At 47.1% G+C, this 27,427-nt stretch overlaps 1 protein-coding gene across 1 annotated transcript in view; it reads left to right on the top strand.

Moving 5' to 3' along the window:
- The window catches only part of sez6l (seizure related 6 homolog (mouse)-like), a 762,782-nt gene that overhangs the window by 22,579 nt on the left and 712,776 nt on the right, over positions 1-27,427 (top strand). Inside the window, exons 3-4 of the mRNA XM_073065299.1 lie at positions 12,436-13,221; positions 18,752-18,885. Coding sequence (XP_072921400.1) covers positions 12,436-13,221; positions 18,752-18,885 — 920 coding nt within the window. The remainder of the gene's footprint in view (positions 1-12,435; positions 13,222-18,751; positions 18,886-27,427) is intronic.

The raw sequence follows: 27,427 nt of genomic DNA, 5'->3' as shown, positions 1-27,427 counted from the left end.
TTAACCCCCTCAACATGTCCACAACACCCAGTTACACCCATTAACCCCTCAAAGTGTCTACAACACCCAATTACAGCCATTAAACCTCTCGACATGTCCACAACACCCAATTACACCTATTAAACCTCTCGACATGTCCACGACACCCAATTACACCCATTAACCTCTCAACGTGTCCACTACACCCAATTACACCCATTAACCCCTCAATGTGTCCACAACACCCAATTACACCCATTAACTCCTCCACGTGTCCACAACACCCAGTTACAACCATTAACCCCTCGACGTGTCTACGACACCCAGTTACACCCATTAACCCCTCAATGTGTCCACAACACCCAATTACAGCCATTAAACCTCTCGACATGTCCACAACACCCAATTACACCTATTAACCCCCTCAACATGTCCACAACACCCAATTACACCCATAAACCCCTCAGCGTGTCGACAACACCCAACTACACCCATTAACTCCTCAGCGTGTCGACAACACCCAATTACACCCATTAACCCCTCAACGTGTCTACAACACCCAATCACACCCATTAACCTCTCAACAACACCCAATTACACCCATTAACCTCTCAACGTGTTCACAACACCCAGTTACACCCATTAACCCCTCAACAGGTCCACAACACCCAATTACACCCATTAAACCTCTCAACGTGTCCACAACACCCAATTACACCCATTAACACCCAACGTGTCCACAACACCCAATTACACCCATTAACCCCTCAATGTGTCCACAACACCCAGTTACACCTCTTAACCCCCTCGACGTGTCCACAACACCCAATTACACCTCTTAACCCCTCAACGTGTCCACAACACCCAATTACACCCATTAACACCCTCGACATGTCCACAACACCCAATTACACCCATTAAACCTCTCGACGTGTCCACAACACCCAATTACACCCATTAAACCTCTCGACGTGTCCACAACACCCAATTACACCCATTAACCTTTCGATGTGTCCACGACACCAATCTCACCCATTAACCTCTCGACATGTCGATGACACCCAATCACACCCATTAACCGTTTGACATATCCACAACACCCAATTACAGCCATTAACCCCTTAGCGTGTCCACAACACCCAATCACACCCATTAACCTCTTGACAACACGCAAATAACAACCATTAACCTCTCAATGTGTTCACAACACCCAGTTACACCCATTAACCCCCTCAACGTGTCCACTACACCAAATTACACCCATTAACCCCTCAATGTGTCCACAACACCCAATTACACCCATTAACTCCTCCACGTGTCCACAACACCCAATTACACCCATTAACCCCCCCAATGTGTCCACAACACCCAATTACACCCATTAAACTCTCGATGTGTCCACGACACCCAATTACACCCATTAACCTCTTGACGTGTCCACAACACCCAGTTACACCCATTAACCCCTCAAAGTGTCTTCAACACCCAATTACAGCCATTAAACCTCTCGACATGTCCACAACACCCCAATTACACCTATTAACCCCCTCAACATGTCCACAACACCCAATTACACCCATTAACCCCTCAGCGTGTCCACAACACCCAATTACACCCATTAACCCCTCAATGTGTCCACAACACCCAATTACACACATTAACCCCCCTACGTGTCCACAACACCCAGTTACACCCATTAACCTCTCAACGTGTCCACGACACCCAATCACACCCATTAACTTCTCGACGTGTTCACAACACCCAATTACACTCATTAAACCTCTCGACGTGTCCACGACACCCAATTACACCCATTAACCCCCCTCGACATGTCAACAACACCCAATCACACCCATTAACCTCTCAACATGTCCACAACACCCAATTACACCCACTAACCCCTCAGCGTGTCCACGACACCCAATCACACCCATTAACCTCTCGACAACACCCAATTACACCCATTAACCCCTCAGCGTGTCCACAACACCCAGTTACACCCATTAACCCCTCAATGTGTCCACAACACCCAATTACACCCATTAACCCCACAACATGTCCACGACACCCAATTACACCCATTAACTCCTCCACGTGTCCACAACACCCAATTACACCCATTAACCCCCCAACGTGTCCACAACACCCAATTACACCCATTAACCCCTCAGCGTGTCGACAACACCCAATTACACCCATTAACCTCTTGACGTGTCCACAACACCCAGTTACACCCATTAACCCCTCAAAGTGTCTACAACACCCAATTACACCCATTAAACCTCTCGACATGTCCACAACACCCAATTACACCTATTAACCCCCTCAACATGTCCACAACACCCAATTACACCCATTAACCCCTCAGCGTGTCCACAACACCCAATCACACCCATTAACCCCTCAGCGTGTCCACGACACCCAATTACACCCATTAACCCCCTCAACATGTCCACAACACCCAATTACACCCATTAACCCCTCAGCGTGTCCACAACACCCAATTACACCCATTAACCCCCTCAACATGTCCACAACACCCAATTACACCCATTAACCCCCTCAACATGTCCACAACACCCAATTACACCCATTAACCCCTCAGCGTGTCCACAACACCCAATTACACCCATTAACCCCCTCAACATGTCCACAACACCCAATTACACCCATTAACCCCCTCAACATGTCCACAACACCCAATTACACCCATTAACCCCCTCAACATGTCCACAACACCCAATTACACCCATTAACCCCCTCAACATGTCCACAACACCCAATTACACCCATTAACCCCTCAGCGTGTCCACAACACCCAATTACACCCATTAACCCCTCAGCGTGTCCACGACACCCAATCACACCCTTTAACCTCTCGACGTGTTCAAAACGCCCAGTTACACCCATTAAGCACTCAACGTGTCCACAACACCCAATTACACCCATTAACCCCTCAATGTGTCCACAACACCCAATTACACCCATTAAGCACTCAACGTGTCCACAACACCCAATTACACCCATTAACCCCTCAATGTGTCCACAACACCCAATTACACCCATTAACCCCCCTACGTGTCCACTACACCCAATCATACCCATTAACCTCTCGACGTGTTCACAACACCCAATTACACTCATTAAACCTCTCGACGTGTCCACAACACCCAATTACACCCATTAACCGCTCAATGTGTCCACAACACCCAATTACACCCATTAACTCCTCCACGTGTCCACAACACCCAGTTACAACCATTAACCCCTCGACGTGTCTACGACACCCAGTTACACCCATTAACCCCTCAATGTGTCCACAACACCCAATTATACCCATTAAACTCTCGATGTGTCCACGACACCCAATTACACCCATTAAGCCCTCAATGTGTCCACAACACCCAATCACACCCATTAACCTCTCGACGTGTCCACAACACCCAGTTACACCCATTAACCCCTCAGCGTGTCCACAACACCCAATTACACCCATTTACCCCCCAACGTGTCCACAACACCCAATTACACCCATTAACCCCCCCAACGTGTCCACAACACCCAATTACACTCATTAACCCCTCAGCGTGTCGACAACACCCAATTACACCCATTAACCTCTTTACTTGTCCACAACACCCAGTTACACCTATTAACCCCTCGTGTCCACAACACCCAATTACACCCATTAATCCTTCAACGTGTCCACGACACCCAATTACACCCATTAAACCTCTCGACGTGTCCACAACACCCAATTATACCCATTAACCCTTCAGCGTGTCCACAACACCCAATTACACCCATTAAACCTCTCGACGTGTCCATAACACCCAATTACACCCATTAACCTCTCGACGTGTCTACAACACCCAATTACACCCATTAACACCCAACGTGTCCACAACACCCAATTACAACCATTAACCCCCAACATGTCCACAACACCCAATTACACCCATTAACCCCCAACGTATCCACAACACCCAATTATACCCATTAACCCCTCAGCGTGTCGACAACACCTAATCACACCCATTAACCTCTTGATGTGTCAACAACATCCAATCACACCCATTAACCTCTCGACGTATCCACAACACCCAGTTGCACCCATTAACCCCCAACGTGTCCACAACACCCAATTACACCCATTAACCCCTCAATGTGTCCACAATACCCAATCACACCCATTAACCCCTCAGCGTGTCGACAACACCCAATTACACCCATTAACCTCTCGACGTGTCCACAACACCCAGTTACACCCATTAACCCCTCAACGTGTCCATGACAGCCAATTACACCCATTAACCCCCTCAACGTGTCCACAACACCCAATTACACCCAATAAACCTCTCGACATGTCCACAACACCCAATCACGCCCATTAACCTCTCGACGTGTCCACAACACCCAGTGACACCCATTAACCCCCAACGTGTGCACAACACCCAATTACACCCATTAACCCCTCAGCCTGTTGACAACACCCAATTACACCCATTAACCTCTCGACGTGTCCACGACACCAAATTACACCCATTAACCCCTCAACGTATCCATGAAACCCAATTACACCCATTATCCCCTCAATGTGTCCACAACACCCAATTACACCCATTAACCCCCTCAACGTGTCCACAACACCCAATTACACCCATTAAACCCCTCGACGTGTCCACAACACCCAATTACACCCATTAAAACTCTCGACGTGTCCACAACACCCAATTACACCCATTAAACCTCTCGACGTGTCCACAACACCCAATTACACCCATTAACCCCCTCAACGTGTCCACAACACCCAATTACACCCATTAAACCCCTCGACGTGTCCACAACACCCAATTACACCCATTAAAACTCTCGACGTGTCCACAACACCCAATTACACCCATTAAACCTCTCGACGTGTCCACAACACCCAATTACACCCATTAATCCTTCAACGTGTCCACGACACCCAATTACACCCATTAAACCCCTCGACGTGTCCACAACACCCAATTACACCCATTAAAACTCTCGACGTGTCCACAACACCCAATTACACCCATTAAACCTCTCGACGTGTCCACAACACCCAATTACACCCATTAACCCCCTCAACGTGTCCACAACACCCAATTACACCCATTAAACCCCTCGACGTGTCCACAACACCCAATTACACCCATTAAAACTCTCGACGTGTCCACAACACCCAATTACACCCATTAAACCTCTCGACGTGTCCACAACACCCAATTACACCCATTAATCCTTCAACGTGTCCACGACACCCAATTACACCCATTAAACCTCTCGACGTGTCCACAACACCCAATTATACCCATTAACCCTTCAGCGTGTCCACAACACCCAATTACACCCATTAATCCTTCAACGTGTCCACGACACCCAATTACACCCATTAAACCTCTCGACGTGTCCACAACACCCAATTATACCCATTAACCCTTCAGCGTGTCCACAACACCCAATTACACCCATTAAACCTCTCGACGTGTCCATAACACCCAATTACACCCATTAACCTCTCGACGTGTCTACAACACCCAATTACACCCATTAACACCCAACGTGTCCACAACACCCAATTACAACCATTAACCCCCAACATGTCCACAACACCCAATTACACCCATTAACCCCCAACGTATCCACAACACCCAATTATACCCATTAACCCCTCAGCGTGTCGACAACACCTAATCACACCCATTAACCTCTCGATGTGTCAACAACATCCAATCACACCCATTAACCTCTCGACGTATCCACAACACCCAGTTGCACCCATTAACCCCCAACGTGTCCACAACACCCAATTACACCCATTAACCCCTCAATGTGTCCACAACACCCAATTACACCCATTAACCCCTCAGCGTGTCGACAACACCCAATTACACCCATTAACCTCTCGACGTGTCCACAACACCCAGTTACACCCATTAACCCCTCAACGTATCCATGACACCCAATTACACCCATTAACCCCTCAATGAGTCCACAACACCCAATTACACCCATTAACCCCCTCAACGTGTCCACAACACCCAATTACACCCATTAAACCCCTCGACGTGTCCACAACACCCAATTACACCCATTAAACCTCTCGACGTGTCCACAACACCCAATTATACCCATTAACCCTTCAGCGTGTCCAAACAGCCAATTACACCCATGAAACCTCTCGACGTGTCCATAACACCCAATTACACCCATTAACTTCTCGACGTGTCCACAACACCCAGTTACACACATTACCCTACGAACATGTATGTTTTTGGAGCATGGGATGAAACTGGAGCACCCAGAGGAAACCCATGTAGTTACAACGGGATGTACAAACTCTTAACAAACAGTGACATAATTAAACCCAGGTCATTGACACTGTAATTACATTCTACTAACAGCTACATTACAGTGCCACTCAAAGGGGCAAATTTAGACATATGGGTGAGATAAGGGCAAATGGGGCATGTGGAATAGTATGGAGCAAATGGGCTGCAAGGTCTGTTTCTGTGCTGTATGACTCTCTGATAAGTGCAGCAATATAGGATTGAGGTGAACGATCATCTGTCACAGCAAATATAGGGCAATTACATGGCTCTTCCAGTGCATGAACCATAGATTTCCTTGACTCAAGGGAAGGGATTTGTCTAAGTTAGTTACAGTTAATACTCTGGAGCACATGTTAAACATGATCCTGATCAATAAAGAGCACCCTCACAGGAGCGGATGGCCTTATTCTGCCATTTCTCATGGTCACATGCCTAAATAATACTCTGGTACTGAATTTGGACCTACTCCTCCTTCTACTCCAGATGTACTTAGATGACTATCATAGGAAATTAAATTAACATTCACTGAACCGGTGCAGACTGCAACTAATTTCTCTCTTATTGTGATCGACTGCAGCCAGATGGTAGCTATTGTAGACTGCAGGCATGCAGTGACTGACTGTGGATAATTCCTGCCCAGTGACAGAGTTATGACTGTGAAAAATTCTGCCTGGTGACAGAGCTATGACTGTCCATGGAAAATTCCTGCCCGGTGTGTAGAGTTCTGACTGTCTGTAGAAAATTCCTGGCCAGTGACAGGGTTATGACTGTCCGTGGAAACTTCTTGTCCAGTGACTAGTTATGACTGTCCGTGGAAAATTCCTGCCTGGTGTGCAGAGTTATGACTGTCTCTCACTGGTTGTTAACACTTCCCCATGAAAAGATTCAACCTGGCTTGGAGAGAATGGCTAAAAATATTAATGAAATCTAACCTTAATTTAACCTGTCAGCTATGATCATATGACTCTGAGACCATAAGACATAGGAGCAGAATTGGACCATTTGGCCCATCGTCTGCTTTCCCATTCCATCATGGCTCTATCCCTCTTCCATCCCTCTAAACCCAATTTTCCTGCCTTATTCCCATAACCTTTGACATCCAGACTAATTCAGAACTATTAATCGCCACTCTAAATACATTCAATGACTTTGCCTCCACAGACAAATGTGGCAATGAATTCCACAGATTGACCACCCTCTGACTAGAGAAATTCTTCCTCATCTCTATTCTAATTGGACATCCTTGTATTGTGAGGCTGTGCCTTCTGCTGTTAGAGTCCCCACTATAGGAAACATCCACTCCATAAACCCCTCTCATTCTTTCAAAGTCTGGTGTGATGGTCTGGCCTTTACAAGATACCTTTATATTTGAATAAATTCAGATAAAAGCTTTGAGTGGCTACAGAACTAACAAGTTCAAGTTGAAGTTTAATTGTCATTCAATCATACATGAATACCCATGAATACACCAAACAAAACAGTGTTACTCCAGGGCCCAGGTGCGAAACACAGTACCAACAGTCACAAACAGCATGAGGTACACAATCCACATATAAAATGACAGTAAACATACAGTCACACAGAAACATATTTAGCCCAAGTTTCTAAGTGACATGTCCTGTAGGTTGATGGAGCATGAACGTTGTCAGCAAGACAAACTCTCAGTGGTCCATAGACGAACCTGTGCATGCACGTAATCTAGCTTATCTTCCACTGAGCAAACACTAAAGGGTAGCACCAACAGAAGGTGCCACACCGCCTCTGGCTTCTCCCCTCCTGCGCTTGAGGCCCAGTCCTCACTACAACCCAGGCCACAAGCTCCCCCACTGTTGTTCCCTCCAATAAACACGTGAACCAGACTATAGAGTTCCACAGGTACATGACAGTGCAATATACATCAAAGCGTATGAAAAGGCAGATGTCAAATTCTTTGAGCCTGCTATATGCTATTGATCAAGATCACACTTATCAATTGCTTTTGAATCATTGGGGATAACTCAAACATCCCCCTTCTGTGGAGTCAATGCCAATGTCCCAGTTGCAGAACTGCAAAGCTGAAACTTGTCTACAGGAATCAAAATCAGGTTTATTCTCACTGGCATGTGATGTGAAATTTGTTAACTTAGCAGCAGCAGTTCAATGTAACACATAATCTAGCAGAAAATGAAAAAAAATAAAATGACACATAATAATAAATAAACAAATAAATCAATTACGTATATTGAATAGATTTTTTTAAATGTGCAAAATAAGAAATACTGTATATTAAAAAATGTGAGGTAATGTCCAAAGCTTCAAAGTTCATTCAGGAATTGGATGGCAGAGGAGAAGAAGCTGTTCCTGAATTGCTGAGTGTGTGCCTTCAGGCTTCTGTATCTCCTACCTAATGGTAACAGTGAGAAAAGGGCATGCCCTGGGTGCTGGAGGCCCTTAATAATGGACGCTGCCTTTCTGAGACACTGCTCCCTAAAGATACCCTGGGTACTTTGTAAGCTAGTGCCCAAGATGGAGCTGACTAGATTTACAATGTTCTGCAGCTTCTTTCAGTCCTGTGCAGTAGACCCTCCATACCAGACAGTGATGCAGCCTGTCAGAATGCTCTCCACGGTACATCCATAGAAGTTTTTGAGTGTATTTGTTGACATGCCAAATCTCTTCAAATTCCTAATAAAGTATAGCCACTGTCTTGCCTTCTTTATGATTACATCAATATGTTGGAACCAGGTTAGTCCTCAGAGACCTTGACACCGAGGAACTTGAAGCTGCTATCTCTCTCCACTTCTGATCCCTCTATGAGGATTGATGTTTGTTCCTTTCTCATACCCTCCCTGAAGTCTACAATCAGCTCTTTCATCTTACTGACACTGCGTGCCAGGTTGTTGCTGTGGCACCATTTTACTAGTTGGCATATGTCACTCCTATATGCCCTCTAGTCACCACCTGAGATTCTACCAACAATGGTTGTATTGTCAGCAAATTTATAGATGGTATTTGAGCTATGCCTAGTCATGTGTATATAGAGAGTAGAGCAGTGGGCTAAGCACACACCCTTGAGGTGTGCCAGTGTTGATCAACAGCAAGGAGGATATGTTATCACCAATCCGCACAGATTGTGGTCTTCCGGTTAGGAAGTCGAGGATCCAATTGCAGAGGGAGGTACAGAGGCCCAGGTTCTGCAACTTCTGAATCAGGATTGTGGGTATTAAATATCATTGAGTTATTGTCATATTAAGTTATTGTCAAATTATTGTTAATGGAGTTATTGTCGCATCAAGTTATTGTTAATTGGGTTATTGTCAAGTTATTGTTAATCAAGTTATTGCCAAGTTATTGTTAATTGAGTTGTTGTTATATCCACAGGTACAAGAATGCCCAGGTACAATGTAAAACCTGCTTACAGAACCAGCGAAGGCTCACTTTAGTACAATATGATCAAAGTGGCCATAGTGAGGTAATGATTAGGGCAGTGCAGGCCGGTTCAGGAAATGAATGGTTGAAGGGAAGTACCTGTTCCTGAACCTGATAGGGTAAGAATTCAAGCTTCTGTAACTGCTCCCTGATGGTAACTGCAAGAAGATGGCATGGTCCAGGTAGTAGGGATGTTGCCTTCTTGAGACAGTGCCTCCTGTAGATATTGCTAATGGTGGGATGGGATTGTGTCCGTGATGTATTAGGTAGGGTACACTACCAGTAGTGGGAGGGTTGTGTCCGTGATGTATTGGGTGGGGTACACTACCAGTGGTAGGAGGGGGCATGCCCGTGATGTATTGGGTGGGGTACACTACCAGTGGTGGGAGGGGGTATGCCCGTGATGTATTGGGTGGGGTACACTACCAGTGGTGGGAGGGGGCATGCCGGTGATGTATTGGGTGGGGTACACTACCAGTGGTGGGAAGGGGTATGCCCGTGATGTATTGGGTGGGGTACACTACCAGTGGTGGGAGGGGGTATGCCCGTGATGTATTGGGTGGGGTACACTACCAGTGGTGGGAGGGGGTATGCCTGTGATGTATTGGGTGGGGTACACTACCAGTGGTGGGAGGAGATATGCCCATGATGTATTGGGTGGGGTACACTACCGGTGGTAGGAGGGGGTATGTCCGTGATGTATTGGGTGGGGTACACTACCAGTGGTAGGAGGGGGCATGCCCGTGATGTATTGGGTGGGGTACACTACCAGTGGTGGGAGGGGGTATGCCGGTGATGTATTGGGTGGGGTACACTACCAGTGGTGGGAAGGGGTATGCCCGTGATGTATTGGGTGGGGTACACTACCAGTGGTGGGAGGGGGTATGCCCGTGATGTATTGGGTGGGGTACACTACCAGTGGTGGGAGGGGGTATGCCTGTGATGTATTGGGTGGGGTACACTACCAGTGGTGGGAGGAGATATGCCCATGATGTATTGGGTGGGGTACACTACCAGTGGTGGGAGGGGGTATGCCCGTGATGTATTGGGTGGGGTACACTACCAGTGGTGGGAGGGGGTATGCCCGTGATGTATTGGGTGGGGTACACTACCAGTGGTAGGAGGGGGTACGCCCGTGATGTATTGGGTGGGGTACACTACCAGTGGTAGGAGGGGGTATGCCCGTGATGTATTGGGTGGGGTACACTACCAGTGGTAGGAGGGGGTATGCCCATGATGTATTGGGTGGGGTACACTACCAGTGGTAGGAGGGGGTATGCCCGTGATGTATTGGGTGGGGTACACTACCAGTGGTGGGAGGAGATATGCCCATGATGTATTGGGTGGGGTACACTACCAGTGGTAGGAGGGGGTATGCCCGTGATGTATTGGCTGGGGTACACTACCGGTGGTGGGAGGGGGTATGCACGTGATGTATTGGGTGGGGTACACTGCCAGTAGTGGAAGGGGGTATGCCCGTGATGTATTGGGTGGGGTACACTACCAGTGGTGGGAGGAGATATGCCCATGATGTATTGGGTGGGGTACACTACCAGTGGTAGGAGGGGGTATGCCCGTGATGTATTGGCTGGGGTACACTACCGGTGGTGGGAGGGGGTATGCACGTGATGTATTGGCTGGGGTACACTACCGGTGGTGGGAGGGGGTATGCCCGTGATGTATTGGGTGGGGTACACTACCAGTGGTAGGAGGGGGTATGCCCGTGATGTATTGGGTGGGGTACACTACCGGTGGTGGGAGGGGGTATGCACGTGATGTATTGGGTGGGGTACACTACCAGTAGTGGAAGGGGGGCTGTGCCTGTGATGTATTGGGTGGGGTACACTACCAGTAGTGGAAAGGGGGCTGTGCCTGTGATGTATTGGGTGGGGTACACTACCGGTGGTGGGAGGGGGTATGCACGTGATGTATTGGGTGGGGTACACTGCCAGTAGTGGAAAGGGGGCTGTGCCTGTGATGTATTGGGTGGGGTACACTATTTTCTGCAGTTTCCTATGTTCCTGGGTGTTTGAATTGCCATACCACTCCATAATGCTGCCAGTCTGACACTTTGAAACAGTACATCTACAGGAGATTGGTAGAGCATTCAGTGACAAAACAAACCTCCTAAGAAGGTTTCTGTATTATTGCATCTGTGTGGTGGGCCCAGGACAGATCATCTGATATGTCACCCAGGAAATTAAATCTGCTGCCTCACTAATTTATATTTAATGAATGTCCATAAGACACAGGAGTAAAGTTGGGCCATTCAGCCCATTGAGTCTGCTCTGCCATTCCATCATGGCTGAGGTATTATCGCTTTCAACCCCATTCTCCTGACTTCCCCTCATAAATTTTGACTCTTACTAATCCAGAATATATCAACCACTTTAAATGTACTCAAACTTGATTTTCACATGCACAGACAGCAATGAATTCCACAGATTCACCACCCCTAGCTAAACGTATCAATGTTTTTACACATAAATGCTATGATGCATCTAACTGCAGTGTTTGAGTTTATTTCAATGTTAAATTTCAGGAGAAACAAGTAAATGTGCCAATTCAGCTTTATTGTACGGTGAGGCAGAGATACAGTGAAAATCTTGTTTGATGAAACCTCATAAATTTGTCTAACTCATCTGTTTGTTATGGAGTGGTATGATTCATTTTGACTGTTTCTCTTTAGTTTTCCTTACCCCAGATGTTGGTCCTCGGGAAGGCCTCGACCCCACCACCTTGACCCACCCGCTGGAGCTCGATCGAGCAGCTCAGGACACTGAGGAGCGTCAGGCAAAGCAGGAGCCCACAGACCCTGTGAGCGACAGCCCCCCTGAGCGCAGCCTGCAGAAGAAAAGCCAGCTGCGCCACCGGTTCCTGCTCCTTCCTTCTGCTATTCCTGGTGGACTTACAGTGCAGCCACTCCCGCAGAGGCGGCAGCTGCCTTCCCCAAGGCAGGTGGAGGTCTTCCGCAAGCACCTGAGCACCAGGGGCGTGCCGTCAGGAGTGCTCGGTGCTGAGCTGGGAATTCCACTTCCCTCATCACTGAAGGTTCTACCTCCTGACCCGACCCTTCACTCCTCCCCGGGGGCCCTTCAGGCAGTGAAAGGAAGGCCAAGAAGTGAGGGGGTTCTGCCAACCATCACAGAGAGAGCCAGTCACACCTCATCAGCGGCGCCAACTTCACAGACAGGCGAGAGCCAGGTGACCGCCCAACTCAGGCCCCATACCACGGTTCCAACCAAGCCAGACAGCAGTCAGCCTAGGACCCAGGCAAATCCTGGCCCCGGCAAGGACATCCCACTGGAGGACACGGCCACTCCCCTCGCTGACCAGCGGACAGCAACCCCGGCCATGGCTCTTCCTGGGAAGAGTTCCAAAGCAGCTGGGGTGGTGTTGACAATGGAAGGAAGCACAGAAGCAAGTACCAGCACAATGGTCACCACCACCGTGACCACCTCTCTGCCGACCACAGGTATCACCAGCATTTACATAGCATCTTTGATTTGGTAATGTGCACGAGACCTTCACTAGAGCCTATTGCAGGCAAAAAACAATTATAATTCCCAGTGGACGTACCATAAGACCACATAAGATATAGGAGCAGAATTGATTCTGCTCTGCCATTTCATCATGGTTGATCCAATTTTCCTCTCAGCCCCAGTCTCCTGCCTTCTCCACATATCCCTTCATGCCCTGACCAATCAAGAATCTATCAACCTCTGCCTTAAATATACATAAAGACTTGGCCTCCACAGCTGCCTGTGGCAAAGAAATCCACAGATTCACCAGTCTCTGGCTAAAGAAATTCCTCCTCATCTCGGTTTAAAAAGGACATTCCTCTATTCTGAAGCTGTGTCCTCTGATCTTAGACTCTCCTCCCTAGGAATCATCCTCTCCACATCCACTCTATCAAGGCCTTCTGCCATTCTATATGTTTCAATGAGGTCACACTGCCCCCCCCCCCACCATTCTTCTGAATTCCAGTGAATACAGGCCCAGAACCATCAAACACTCTTTATATAACAAGACATTCAATCCTGGAATCATTTCATGAACCTCCTTTGAACCCTCTCCAGTTTCAGCACAAAGGGCCCAAACCTGCTCACAATACAAGTGAGGCCTCACCAATGTTTTATAAAATTTCAGCATTACATCCTTGCTTTTATATTTGAGTCCTCTTGAAATGAATGTAAACATTGCATTTGCCTTCCTCACCACAAACTCAACCTGCAAGTTAACCTTCAGGGAGTCCTGCACAATAACTTCCAATTCACTTTGCACCCCAGTTTTTTGTATTTTCTCTCCATTTAGAAAATTGTCAACCTTTTTATTTCTCTGACCAAAGTGCATGACCATACACTTCCTGACAATATTCCATCTTCCATTTCTTTGCCCAGTGTCCAAGTCTGTCTGTCTACTTCCTCGAAACTACCTGCTCCTCCACCTATCTTCATATTGTTTGCAAACTTTACAACAAAGCCATTAATTCCATCATACAAGTCATTAACATGTAATGTAAAAAGAATTGGTCCCAACACAGACCCCTGTGAAACACCATTAGTCACCAGCAGCCAGTCAGAAAAGGCTCCTGTTATTCCCACTCTTTGCCTCCTGTTAATTAGCCACTGCTTTATCCATGCTAGAATCTTTCCTGTAATACCATGTGCTCATAGTTAGTAGCACCTCGTCAAAGGCCTCTGAAAATCCAAGTACACAACATCAACTGATTCCCCTTTGTCTATCCTGCTTGTTATTTCTTCAAAGAATTCCAACAGATTTGTCAGGCAAGAGTTTTCCTTGAGGAAACCGTGTTAACTCTGGTCTATTTTATCGTATGCCTTCAAGTAACCTGAGTTCTCATCCTTAACAATCGACTCAACATCTTTCCAACCACTGAGGTCAGACTAGTGAATTGAGGACTGTATAAAAGCTAAGGAAAGGGTATATAAGGTAACAAAAGTGAGTGGGAAGTTGGATGATTGGGAAGCTTTTAAAATCCAATAAAAGGCAACTAAAAAGCTATAAGAAGGGAAAAGATGAAAAATGAGGGCAAACTACCCAATAATATAAAGCAGGATACTAAAAGCTTTTTCAATTATCTAAAGAGTGACAAGGAGGTGGGAGTTGATATTGGACCACTGGAAAATGATGCTGATGAGGTAGTAATGGGGGACAAAGAAATGGCAGATGAACTTAATGGGTATTTTGCATCTGCCTTTACTGTGGAAGACACTAGCAGTGTGCCAGAGGTCCATGAGTGTCAGGGAGCAAGAGTGAATATCATTGCTATTACAAGATAAAATCTCATGGTGATACAGGAAAGATACTGGCATGGCAGTGAGTGGGAACAAAAGGGGCCTTTTTTGTTGGGATGCCGGTGACTAGTGGTGTCCCTCAGTGAAGAGTATTGGGACTGCTACTTTTCAAATTGTTTGTCAATGATTTGGATAATGGAATTGATACAAAGATATGTGGAAGGGTAGGTAGTGCTGAGGAAGCAATACGACTGCAGCAGGACTTAAGAGTCGAAGAATGGGCAAAAATGTCAGAGATGGAATACCGTGATGGAAAATGTATGGTAACTCATTTTGGTAAAAGAAACAATAGTGTGGACTATTATGTAAATGGGGAGAAGGGTCAAACATCAAAGGTGCAGAGAGATTTGTGAGCCCTCATGCAAGACTCCCATACGGTTAATTTACAGGTTGAGTCTGTGGTAAAGAAGGCAAATGTAATGCTGACGTTTATTTCAAAGGGGAATAGAATACAACAACATGGAGATAATGCTGAGGCTTTATAAAACACTAGTCAGGCTGCACTTGGAGTATTGTCAACTTCAATATTAAAATTGAAGAAACAAGTTGGTCAAGACTATGTCTTGACAGTATGACAAATACAACAAATGTCCGGTTAAGATTAGAGCATTATAATTTTTTACATCAATTATATGTTACACCACAAAAAATAAATAAATTAAACCCAAATTTATCTGATCAATGTTTCCGATGTAATCAAGAAATTGGTATTTTTTTACACTCTACTTGTTCTTGTTTTAAAATTCAACCTTTTTGGACAAATTTAAGAATTTTATTGGAACACAACTTCCACATAATCCAACATTATTTTCTCTAGGCAATATTGAAGGGATAAAACCAAAATCCAAACTGAATAAATATCAGAAAGAATTCATAAAAATTGCATTGGCAGTAGCCAAAAAGGCTATTGCAGTTACTTGGAAATCGGATTCATACTTAAGTATAGATCGTTGGAAGAATGAAATTTTTAGCTGCATTCCACTTGAAAAAATTACTTATAATTTAAGAGATAAATATGAAATATTTCTGAAAATTTGGCGCCCTTATTTACAAAAGATAGGATTAAATATATAGGTGCTCCGAAGATAAAATTATTGGTTATCTGGGGAAATAAATAAATATATATACTAAAGCTATTATGAACTCCATGGAGCATGTGGGGATCTTCCGATATCCAGGCATTCTTTCTTTCTTTCTTTCTTTCTTTTTTCTTCTCACTTTTTTTTTCTCTTTCTATAGGGATATGTTAGGGGGGAGGGTTAAGGGGAGGGGGGAAGGGTTGATAATTTTTTTTAATAATTTTTTTTCCTTCTGTAACCTATTTGAAAATTCAATGAAAAAAACTTATGAAAAAAACAGTTTTGGGCCCCATATCTCAGAAAGAATGTGTTGTCATTGGAGAGAGTCCAGAGGAGGTTCACAAGGGTAATTCTGGGAATGAAGGGGTTAACATATGAAGAGCATTTTGCAGCTGTGGGCCTGTACTCATTGGAATTTAAAAGAATTCAGGGGATCTCATTGAAACCTACTGAATGTTGAAAGGACTAGATAACGTGGATGTGGAGAGGATGTTTCCTATGGTGGGGTATTCAGAACTAGAGGGCACAGCCTCAGAATTGAAGGGTGACCTTTTAGAACAGAGGTAAGAGGGATTTTTTTTTGCCAGAGAGTAGTGAATCTGTGGAGTGGTCTGCCACAGACTGCAGTGGAGGCCAAGTCCATGGGTATATTTAAGGCAGAAGTTGAAAGTTTTCTGATTGAAGGATATGGTGAGAAGATAGGTGTATGTGATTGAGTGGGATTCAGGATCAGCCATGATGGAATAGTGTAGCCAACTCGATGGGCTGAATGGCCTAATTCTGCTCTGATGTCATGTCATCTTATGAACTAACTGGTCTATAGTTTCCTTTCTTATGCCTCTCTCTCTTCTTGAAGTATGGAGTGACATTTGCAATTTTCCAGTCTTTTGCAACCATTCCAGAATCTAGTGATTCTTGAAAGATCATTACTAATGCCTTCACAATCTCTTCAGTCACCTCTCTCAGAACCCTGGGATGTACACCATAAGACGGTAACACATAGGACTTATGTCTGCCTTCTTGAAATTCTTCCTAACCTCCATTTTAAAAGGTCGCCCCTCAGTTTTGAGGCTATTCCCTCTAGTTCTGGATACCCCCACCATTGAAAACATTCTCTCCATATCCACCCTATCTAGTCCTTTCAACATTCGGTAGGAACACCATCTGGTCTCGGTGACCTATCTACCTTCAGATCTTTCAGGTTCCCAGGACCATTCTGCCTCACTACATTGCAGCCACTCCTGCAGAGAGAGCAGCTTCCTTCCCCAAGGCAGGTGGATGTCTTCTGCAAGCACCTGATCCCCAGGGGAGTGCTCGGTGACAAGCTGGTTCTCTCATTGCAAAGGGCTCCCCCCTAGACCTGACCCTTCATTCATCCTCAGTGGCTCCTCGGGCCATGAAAGGGAGGCCAGAGCACAACCTACTACAAGAGGTGGCCAAAGTCTAGCCGTAGAGGTGGATCTCAATTGTAGCAGATCACACAGATGAGTACAAGGCTACAGTAACCATCCAATACGAATCCTTTGTCAGTCCTATTCTCCACTTTGATTAATAGACGTGCTTTGGGAAATCAAATGATCAAAGCATCACTCAGATCTATTCCCATCATCAACGTTCTATTGTTCTACACCAGCTGTTAGATGTGACAGGAAAGTTTCCAGTTGACTAAAATAAAGCAGATGCTGATGTATTCACTTACAGACCAATCATGGTATAATCTAATTCCAATATATTAATTCAATCAAGTTGATGAATAGCAAAGAAACAAACTGCTGTTGAAACTCCATGGGTCAAACAGCGTCTATGAAGCAAAGTGGAGGGTGGTCAATATTTCAGGTCGGGATACCAAACCAGGACTTGGTGTGATGAATGCAGAGGCTGGTAGGGTAGTAGGTGAGGACCATGAGACCATAAGACTGAGGAGCAGAATTAGGCCTTTTGGCCCACAGGGTACGAGGGGTGACTGATAAGTTCATGGCCTAAGGTAGAAGGAATCAATTTTAGAAAACCTAGCACATTTATTTTCAACATAGTCCCCTCCTACATTTACACACTTAGTCCAGCGGTTGTGAAGCTTACGGATCTTGGACCTCCAGAAAGTGTCCACAGATGGGTGATTGATAAGTTTGTGGCCTAAGGTAGAAGGAGATGAGTTATACAGCTCTCATTACATGCACATGCAGTCCAACTCTTTGAGTGATTATGCAGAAAGTTTGAAGTTAATAACTCATCTCCTTCTACTGTAGGCCACAAACTTATCAATCACCCAGATGAGTTATTAACTTCAAACCAGCATCAAGCCGCTTTTTGGGAGGAAGCCCCTGTGGCCACATGGAGAACATGCAAACTCCACACAGATACTGCTGGAGGAAAGGATTGTGACTCTGGAGCAGGGATTCCCAACCTGGGGTCCACAGACACCTTGATTAATGGTAGGGGTCCATGGACTAGAAAAGGTTGGGAACCCCTGCTCTGGAACTTTGAGGCAGAAGCACTACTCTCTGTGACATGAACCTCATGTTACTGAAAGTAGAAATGCTTTGGTTGTTCAAACTGTTAATCAGAAAGGATTTTGAGATATGCTTATGAAGGAATCTTCCAATTACAGCTCCATGCAGCATAACATTCCCAAGCTCTGAAGGATATATCGATTCCAGTGACTATCTTCCGCTGTCTGCCTACGGCTCTCTGCAGTGTACCGTTAATGTCACTGTCTTCATGGGATATGGAGTGGAACTGCAGGTAAGACTGGCCAGCACCCCTATTCTCTTTTAGTTTTGCTGTTTATACACACACTGTGATTACCCTCCACTAGTGAGTGCAGAAACATTCCATAAGATTTGGATTTTCATTCTTTGTATTATAGACGTACAAAATTCAAATTCAGATTCATATATTTGCCAAATGTATATGTAGCCCCCTGGTAAGCCTTAGGCTCGCTCAGTTCGCTTCCGTCTAGGGGGAGCAGCCTTTGGCCCTGCCAAACTGGGTAATCAGCTTGTGTAGATGCTGTGTGATGTCCCCACCACGCCAAATAACAGGCAGTACACCATATGCGATTAAATGATTACACTTTATAGATCTTACTGGAACAATGTACTTAATAGAGATACAATATAAAAGGAAAAGTAAAAGGCGCCAAACTTATCAAAGTCCAACCACTTCGTGCACAACCGTTGGAGCTCAGTTAACGAAGTACTCTTGTCACCATTCGATCCCCTCAGACCTCCTCAACCCGCCGCCTGGGACCAACAACGGTGGTCGACGAGACGCTCCACATGAATCTGTCCTCATCTCCTCTCCTCGTCAAAGACCCTCGGCGTCGGACATCCGCTCGGGGTCCATTCCGTCGCCCAGCTTACAGCATTGCGTCTCCTCTCTCTATCCCCATCGCGCCTTCTCCCCAAAGCCTGTGAAACAATAGCTTACAGACCCACAGGAAAGAATAACATCTATCCCAATTGGTTAACAAATGAATACAATTCTCATTATCAGTAATTATAACCCAAACAAGCTGCAAGAGAAAAGCACTTTCTCAGCAGTTACCATAACAAAGAAGCATTTTTATTTTTAACATAACAAAGAAGCCATTTTATTAGCCTTAGCAGTAACATAAAAGAAGAAATCCCTTACACTCTCCCCCCACCAAATTTAGTCATATCCTCATGACTTCCAAAGAGCTCCTGCAGACACAAAACCCAATCCAGGTACAAACAGTGACATTTCTCCTCAGCAGTTGACCTCACGCCCTGTTCCTCAGGCGCTACATAGGCCAACCTATCTGGGAGTTTGCTAACCCTCCAAGACCTCTGTACCCCCTCACCTAAACCCTTCAGGCTCAGACTCAACTGGGGATACCTCGGGTCTGCTTGCCAACTCCTCTCTCAATCTCTCACTCATGCCCTTACTGCAACTGGGAGCCTCCTGTCCCGTGACCAGGGCCCCGCTTCTTTTCCTTCAGGGTCCTGCAGTAACCCAGGCTGTCCATAGCTAGCCCTCCCCACTACACCTGACTCAGTGGGAGAAGGGCCAAAGGTCTCTTCCTCAATCAAGGGGAAATTAACAAAAGGCAGCATGTACCACATATCCAGCACATCATCCTTCAAATCCGTATTCTTCCTCATTTCTGCGATCAGTAGCTGCTGTTTGATTTTCTCCAAACTGAAGCACTTGGCCTGGGCTGCCTCTGCAGCCTCTTCAGCCTCCTGCAATTGAGACATCAGCTTCTTCTCTGGCCCCTCCAACTCTCGCCACAGTCTCAGCAGTTCTGACTCACGCTTCATGTTCATCTCCATCTGGGACGCAGTTACTCCACCAGCTTCTTGCACCCTGACCTGAAAAGCAGCCGTTAAAGATCAGTCAGCCTCCAGTTTAGTGTTCACTGAACTTATCTCCAGCTTTTTCTTCCTAATGACTTCTTCCAGGTCAACTTTCAGGTTTTCCACTTCATTAATTCTTTGTCGCCTGGGCTCCGGCACTTGCCTCACATCATAGTCACCCAAGGCGAATCCAAACCGTAGATGATCGTCCACATACGCCAAAACTCCAAACACCTCCACATCCCCCATGGTCTTCCCCATGCCCCGTGGGAAGGTTGCAAGGGCTCCAGATGTGCCCTGTGGCATCTTCTTGGACCGGAAGAATCCTAGGGGACCTATAACAGCTGCCTTCTCCTTGTCGGCCTCACTCATTGGGATCTGGCAACATCCACTCCTCAGATCCAGCACCTTAAGTCACTTTGCACCACTCAGACAGGCCATCACCTCTTTGGCCCTCAGGACCGTATTCTGGTCAATGACAGTGTGCCTGTTCGGAGTCCTATAATCCACACACACGCTGCTTACATCTTCCACGGCTGCAGGGGCCAGTCGCTGCAACCTCTCTCTCTCACTGAGGTGTCTTCAGCAGTCAACTTCCCTCACTTGTGGTATTTCTGAGCGTCCACTACGAGGGCCTCACCCTCAGATACTTCGTCCAGGCCGTACCACCACCGGCTCTCATTTAAATTCGGTACCGGCCCCATGCTGCTACACTCGTCCTCACAAGCAGCTTGAAATACTGGGTGAACAGTCAATGCCTCCAAACAGCTCTCACCTGCCTCCTCCTGGCAGGCCCCCATGTGCCTCCTCACCAGCGGGGTGTTAGTCCCCTCCAGAATCAAAACGCTGCCCATCTCAACAGTGTCCAGACACATCAGCATTAACAATTCACGAACCTCAGTCACCCCCACATTGGCCTCCAAGAATTCCAGTTTCACTGACCAATTACCATTGTCTGGATAATCATCAGCACTGGTACCCCAAATCTCCAGTGCCCTCAATGTTGTCAAGGGTAAATGCTTCAAATACCGGTTGTAAAACGAACTGTACAGCAACTTGACCTGCGCTTCGGTGTCGAGGATGGCTTTAGCGTGGCTTCCATCCATCCATAACAACACCCGAGTGCGTGGTCCCTCTAAGCCTTCAGGAATAGGGTCTGTTCCTTTCGGGAGTTCCTTGGTACATTGCTGGGAACATGCTCCCCCAGAGACCCCAAGCCGTTCCCCCACTGGGCCTCCTCTAAGTTTCCCGACACCTCTCTGATCAGCTGAACAACTGAGGGAGGGGCTGATCCCCTTGACTGATCCCCCTGGCACCGCAAACAATTTATGTGCCCCCCTAGCCAAAGAAGATACCCTGAAAACTTTCCACCAATCTCCTGCCACAGATATGGTAAGCGCCCCCAGCTGTGGCATTTGACTTCCAGTCAAACCAAACGCATTTTCCCCCGCTTTCCGATAATGGCAGCTGTCACTTCGAGGTAATTGGACCTGACAGTTCTAACAATATCACTAACCCGCCTACTCAAACTGCCAACCAATCCCTGTCGCTTTCCCTCAGCCAAGCACTGCCACTCACCCAACAACTGAGAGGTCCGCTCCACCCACGCCTCCGCCCCTTTAGGGCTGGACATTATTCCAACAACCGGGCGGAGCCCACCATAGCTGGAGCATTCCGACCAGTCTTTCCTCTCTCTCCTAACCGTATTGACAGCCCATGGTCCCACCACCATTTTGTCAGCGCTAGTCTAAACTTGAACAACGACCTCCGGGGTACCAACAGCTACCCCACCCAACACGCATGCAGAGATAACCAGCAATCCCACAGAGGCACACCAGCTTTCCATCCCCGCAGCATGCATAATTTAAAGAGGGCGATCACACAGCTTCCACAGAATCCAATCCTGGACAAGCCTCCACAATGTAGCCCCCTGGTAAGCCTCAGGCTCACTCCGCTCGCTTCCGTCTAGGGGGAGCAGCCTTCGGCCCTGCCAAACTGGGTAATCACCTTGTGTAGATGCTGTGTGATGTCCCCACCACGTCAAATAACAGGCAGTACACCATATGCGATTAAATGATTACACTTTATAGATCTTACTGGAACTATGTACTTAGTAGAGATACAATATAAAAGGAAAAGTAAAAGGCGCCAAACTTATCAAAGTTCAACCACTTCGCGCACAACCGTTGGAGCTCAGTTAACGAAGTCTTCTTGCCACCATTCGATCCCCTCAGACCTCCTCGATCCGCTGCCTGGGACCAGCAATGGTGGAAAACCAGACGCTCCACACGATCTGTCGTTGTCTCCTCACCTCGCCGAAGACCCTGGGCCTCGGGGTCCGTTCTGTCATCCAGCTTACAGCATTGCGTCTCCTCTCTCTATCACCATCGTGCCTTCTCCCCAAAGTCCATGAAACAATAGCTTACAGACCCACAAGAAAGAATAACATCTATCCCAATTGTTTAACAAATCAATACAATTCTCATTATCAGTAATTATAACCCAAACAAGCTGTGAGAGAAAAGCAAAGAAGCATTTTTTTAACGTAACAAAGAAGCCATTTTATTAGCCTTAGCGGTAACATAAAAGAGGAAACCCCTTACATGTATTTAAGCAAACAATGAAATGTATTTGTGTTAACAATCAGCCGAATCTAAGGATGTGCTGGGGGCAGCCCACAAGTGTCGCCATACAATCCAACGTCAGCACAGCATATCCACAATCTTCAGCAGGACAATACAAACAAGAAATCAGCAGCAAACTGAACCAAAGGTAGTGCAAGATGCCTTCCTCCCTCCCACACACCAGTAACATTCGAAAGCCTCCTCACCCAATACCTCCCTCCCTCCCACACAGCAGTAACATTCAAAAGCCTCCTCACCCAATACCTTCCTCCCTCCTATGCCCACAATCTTCGAAAGCAACCTTTCCCAATCCCTCCTATGTACCAATAACCTTCCAAAGCCAAACTTAATGGGTACTTTGCATTTGCCTTTACTGTGGAAGACACTAGTAGTGTGCCAGAGGTCCATGAGTGTCAGGGAGCAGGAGTGAGTGTGATTGCTATTGCTATTACAAAGGAAAAGGTACTAGGCAAACTCAAAGGTCTTAAGGTGGATAAGTCACCTGGACCAGATGGACTAGATCCCAGAGTTCTGAAGGAGGTTGCTGAAGAGAGAGCAGATGCATTGGTCATGACCTTTCAAGGGTCACTTGATTCTAGCATGGTCCTAGAGGACTAAAAAAATTGCAAATGTCACTCCACTCTAAGAAGAGAGGAAGGCAAAAGAAAGGAAATTACAGGTCATTTAGTCAAACCTCAGTAGTTGGTAAAGTGTTTCAGCCAATGATTGAGGATGAGGATTTGGAGTACTTGGAGGCTCATGATAAAATAAGTCAAAGTCAGCATGATTTCTGTGACAAATCTTCATGGAAGTAATAAGTAGGGTGGATGTCATTTATTTGAATTTTCGGAAGGAATTTGATAAGGTGCCACACATGAGGCTCTTTAACAAGATAAATTCACATGACATTACAGGAAAGATAGTGGCATGGATAGAGGAATGGATGACAGGCAGGTTACCCAGTCTCTCCCTCCCTCCTAAACACCTTCAACCTACTGACCCCATCCTTCCCTCACACCTACACACCAATAACCTTCTAAAGCCTCTTACCCGGTCCCTGCCTCCTTCCTACACACCAATAACCTTCCAAAGCCTCTTACCCAGTCCCTCACTCCCTCCTACACAATAACCTTCTAAAGCCTCTTACCCAGTCCCTTATCCCTCCTACACAATAACCTTCTAAAGCCTCTAACCCAGTCCCTCACTCCCTCCTACACAATAACCTTCTTACCCGACGTACCTATCCAAATCTCTTGTAAAAGTTGTCATGCCGTCTGCCTCAAATACTTTCTCTGGCAGCTCATTCCAAGTATGTACCAACCTTCGTGTAAAAATAAGTTGCCTCTAAAGTTCCTATTAAATCTTTCTCCTCCCACCTTACACCTAAAACCACCCATTCTTGATTCACCAACCCTTGGAAAAACACTGACAGCATTCATCCCATCTAGCCCCTCCTGATTTTATCCAGCTCTGTATGATCAGCCCAGAGCCTGTTGCACTCCAAGAAATGAAGTCTTCATCTGTCCAGCCTCTCCTTGTAAGTCCTCAAGTCCTGGTAACATCCTTGTAATTCTTTCCTGCCCTCTTTTCAGCTTCATAACATCTTCCCTATAGTTGTGTGACTAAAACTAACGACAATGCTCCAAGTGAGTCCTCGCCAGTTTCTTGTACAGCCTCAGCATTTACACTGAATGGTCTGACAGTGTGCCAGAAGCTGTCTTCACCAACTTGTCCACCTGTGATTCACATTCAGGGAACCAGGTGCCTGAACTCCAAGGTCCCTCTGTTCTACAACACTCGCAAGGTGCTGCCATTCATATAACCATATAACAATTACAGCGTGAAAACAGGCCATCTCGGTCCTTCTAGTCCATGCTGACTGCTTACTCTCACCTAGTCCCACCAACCTGCACTCAGCCTATAACCCTCCATTCCTTTCCTGTACATATACCTATCCAAATTTACTTTAAATGACAATACCGAACTTGCCTCTACCACTTCTACTAGAAGCTCGTTCCACACAGCTACCACTCTCTGAGTAAAGAAATTCCCCCTCGTGTTACCCCTAAACTTTTGCCCCCTAATTCTCAACTCATGTCCTCCTGTTTGAATCTCCTCTACTCTCAATGGAAAAAGCCTATCCACGTTAATTCAACTGTAATTGAACTGTAACTATATTCACTGTAATTCAACTTTACAAAATGCAAAGGTATGGTTTAGTTGATTTGAATTAGCGTCAGCGTAATGCTCTTCAGTGCCAGCAATCGGGATTCAATCCCTGCCAGTGAGTCTGTACGTTATCTGCATGGGTTTCCTATGTGTGCTCTGGTTTCCTTCCACATTCCCAGATGCGTATGCATCAGTAAAAAGGTTAGTAATTTGTGGGCATACCATAGCGATGTGTTACACACGGCGCTGAAATAACAACATGCAGTCGGTAAGTCGTTTCGAGACTAGTTTATTCAAACTTCGTGGCGCTGACTTTTAATCCCTAGCGCCCACCCTCTCCGGGCGGAAATGACATCAGAGGTGCATTACCAAAGTCTCCCCCCGCGCGCTGGCTATTTGTGAGCCGGTTCGCCTGCGCAGAAAGTGGGTCGCCACATAACCCCCTCCCCCCCCAGAACCGGCGATACACCCCCCAATGTCCACAGTCTGGATCAGCCTCTGTTTGGGAGGTCTGCCTCTGCGCCGCGGTGCCTGAATCTCAACCGGCTGCGCCAAGTCCACATGGGCTGGTTTGAGTCGGTCCACCGTGAAAACTTCCTCTCTCCCCCCAATGTCCAGAATGTATGTGGACCCATTGTTGTTGATTACCTTGAACGGCCCCTCGTACGCCCCTTCGTACAAACACAAACTTACAGTTCTGCAGGTCTTTGGGTACATGGGTCGAGGTCCGTCCATGCTGTGAAGTCGGTACGGGGGCCAGGTTGCCGAGCCTTTCGCATAGCCTGTCCAGGACTGCTGCGGGTTCTTCCTCTTGCCCCCTTGGGGCTGGTATGAACTCTCCCGGGACGGCCAGGGGCGCGCCGTACACTAACTCGGCCGACGAGGCATGCAGATCCTCTTTGGGCGCTGTATGAATTCCAAGCAGGACCCAGGGAAGCTCGTCCACCCAGTTAGGTCCTCTCAGGCGGGCCATGAGAGCCGACTTCAAGTGACGGTGGAAGCGTTCCACTAGTCCATTCAACTGTGGGTGGTAGGCAGTAGTGTGGTGTAGCTGCATTCCCAACAGGCCGGAGGTGAACTGGGCGCCTCTGTCGGAGGTAATGTGGGCCGCTACCCTGAAGCGTGCTACCCAGGTTGCGATCAGTGCTCGGGCGCAGGAATCGGCAGATGTGTCGGTGAGCGGGACCGCCTCTGGCCACCTCGTGAACTGGTCTACCATCGTTAGGAGGTACCACGCTCCTCGGGACACTGGTAGAGGTCCCACGGTATCCACATGAATGTGGTCGAACCTCCGGTGGGGCTTTAGTGTGCCGCTGCACCTTGGCCGTTTGGCACTGCGCACAAGTTCCGGCCCATTCACTGACCTGCTTGCGAAGTCCATGCCATGCAAACTTGCTGGAGACCAGCCGGACGGTCGTCCTGATAGATGGGTGCGCCAAACCGTGTATGGAGTCGAAAACTCGCCGCCTCCAGGCTGCTGGGACGATGGGGCGAGGTTGGCCGGTAGCCACGTCGCACAGGAGGGTCCTCTCACCTGGGCCTACGAGAAAGTCCTACAGCTGCAAACCCGAGACTGCGGTCCTGTAGCTGGGCATCTCGTCGTCTGCCTGCTGCGCCTCCGCCAGTGCTGCATAGTCCACCCCCAGGGACAGGGCCTGGATAGCTGGCCTGGAGAGTGCGTCCGCCACGACGTTGTCCTTTCCCGAGACATGCTGGATGTCCGTCGTGTACTCGGAGATGTAGGACAGATGTCACTGCTGGCGAGCCAACCAGGGATCGGACACCTTCTAGAAGTACCTGAAATGCCGGATTGCCAGATACAGTGCCAACAGCTCCCGGTCGAAAGCACTGTACTTGAGTTTGGGTGGTCGTAGGTGCTTGCTGAAGAACACCAGGGGTTGCCAGCACCCCTCGATGAGCTGCTCCAGTACCCCACCGACTGCTGTGTCAGATGCGTCCACCGTGAGGGCAGTCAGAATGTCCGTTCTGGGGTGCACCAGCATTGCGGCATCTGCCAAGGCTTCCTTGGCTTTAACGAAAGCGGCTGCAGCCTCCTCGTCCCAAGTAATGTCCTTGCCTTTACCCGACAACAAGGTGTACAAAGGGCGCATGATACGGGCTGCTGAGGGGAGGAAACAGTGGTAGAACTTCACCATACCAACGAACTCCTGC

Source organism: Hemitrygon akajei, chromosome 14 (assembly GCF_048418815.1).
Source record: "Hemitrygon akajei chromosome 14, sHemAka1.3, whole genome shotgun sequence".
NCBI classification, from domain to species: domain Eukaryota; kingdom Metazoa; phylum Chordata; class Chondrichthyes; order Myliobatiformes; family Dasyatidae; genus Hemitrygon; species Hemitrygon akajei.
This window is presented reverse-complemented; position numbering and strand designations above follow the sequence as displayed.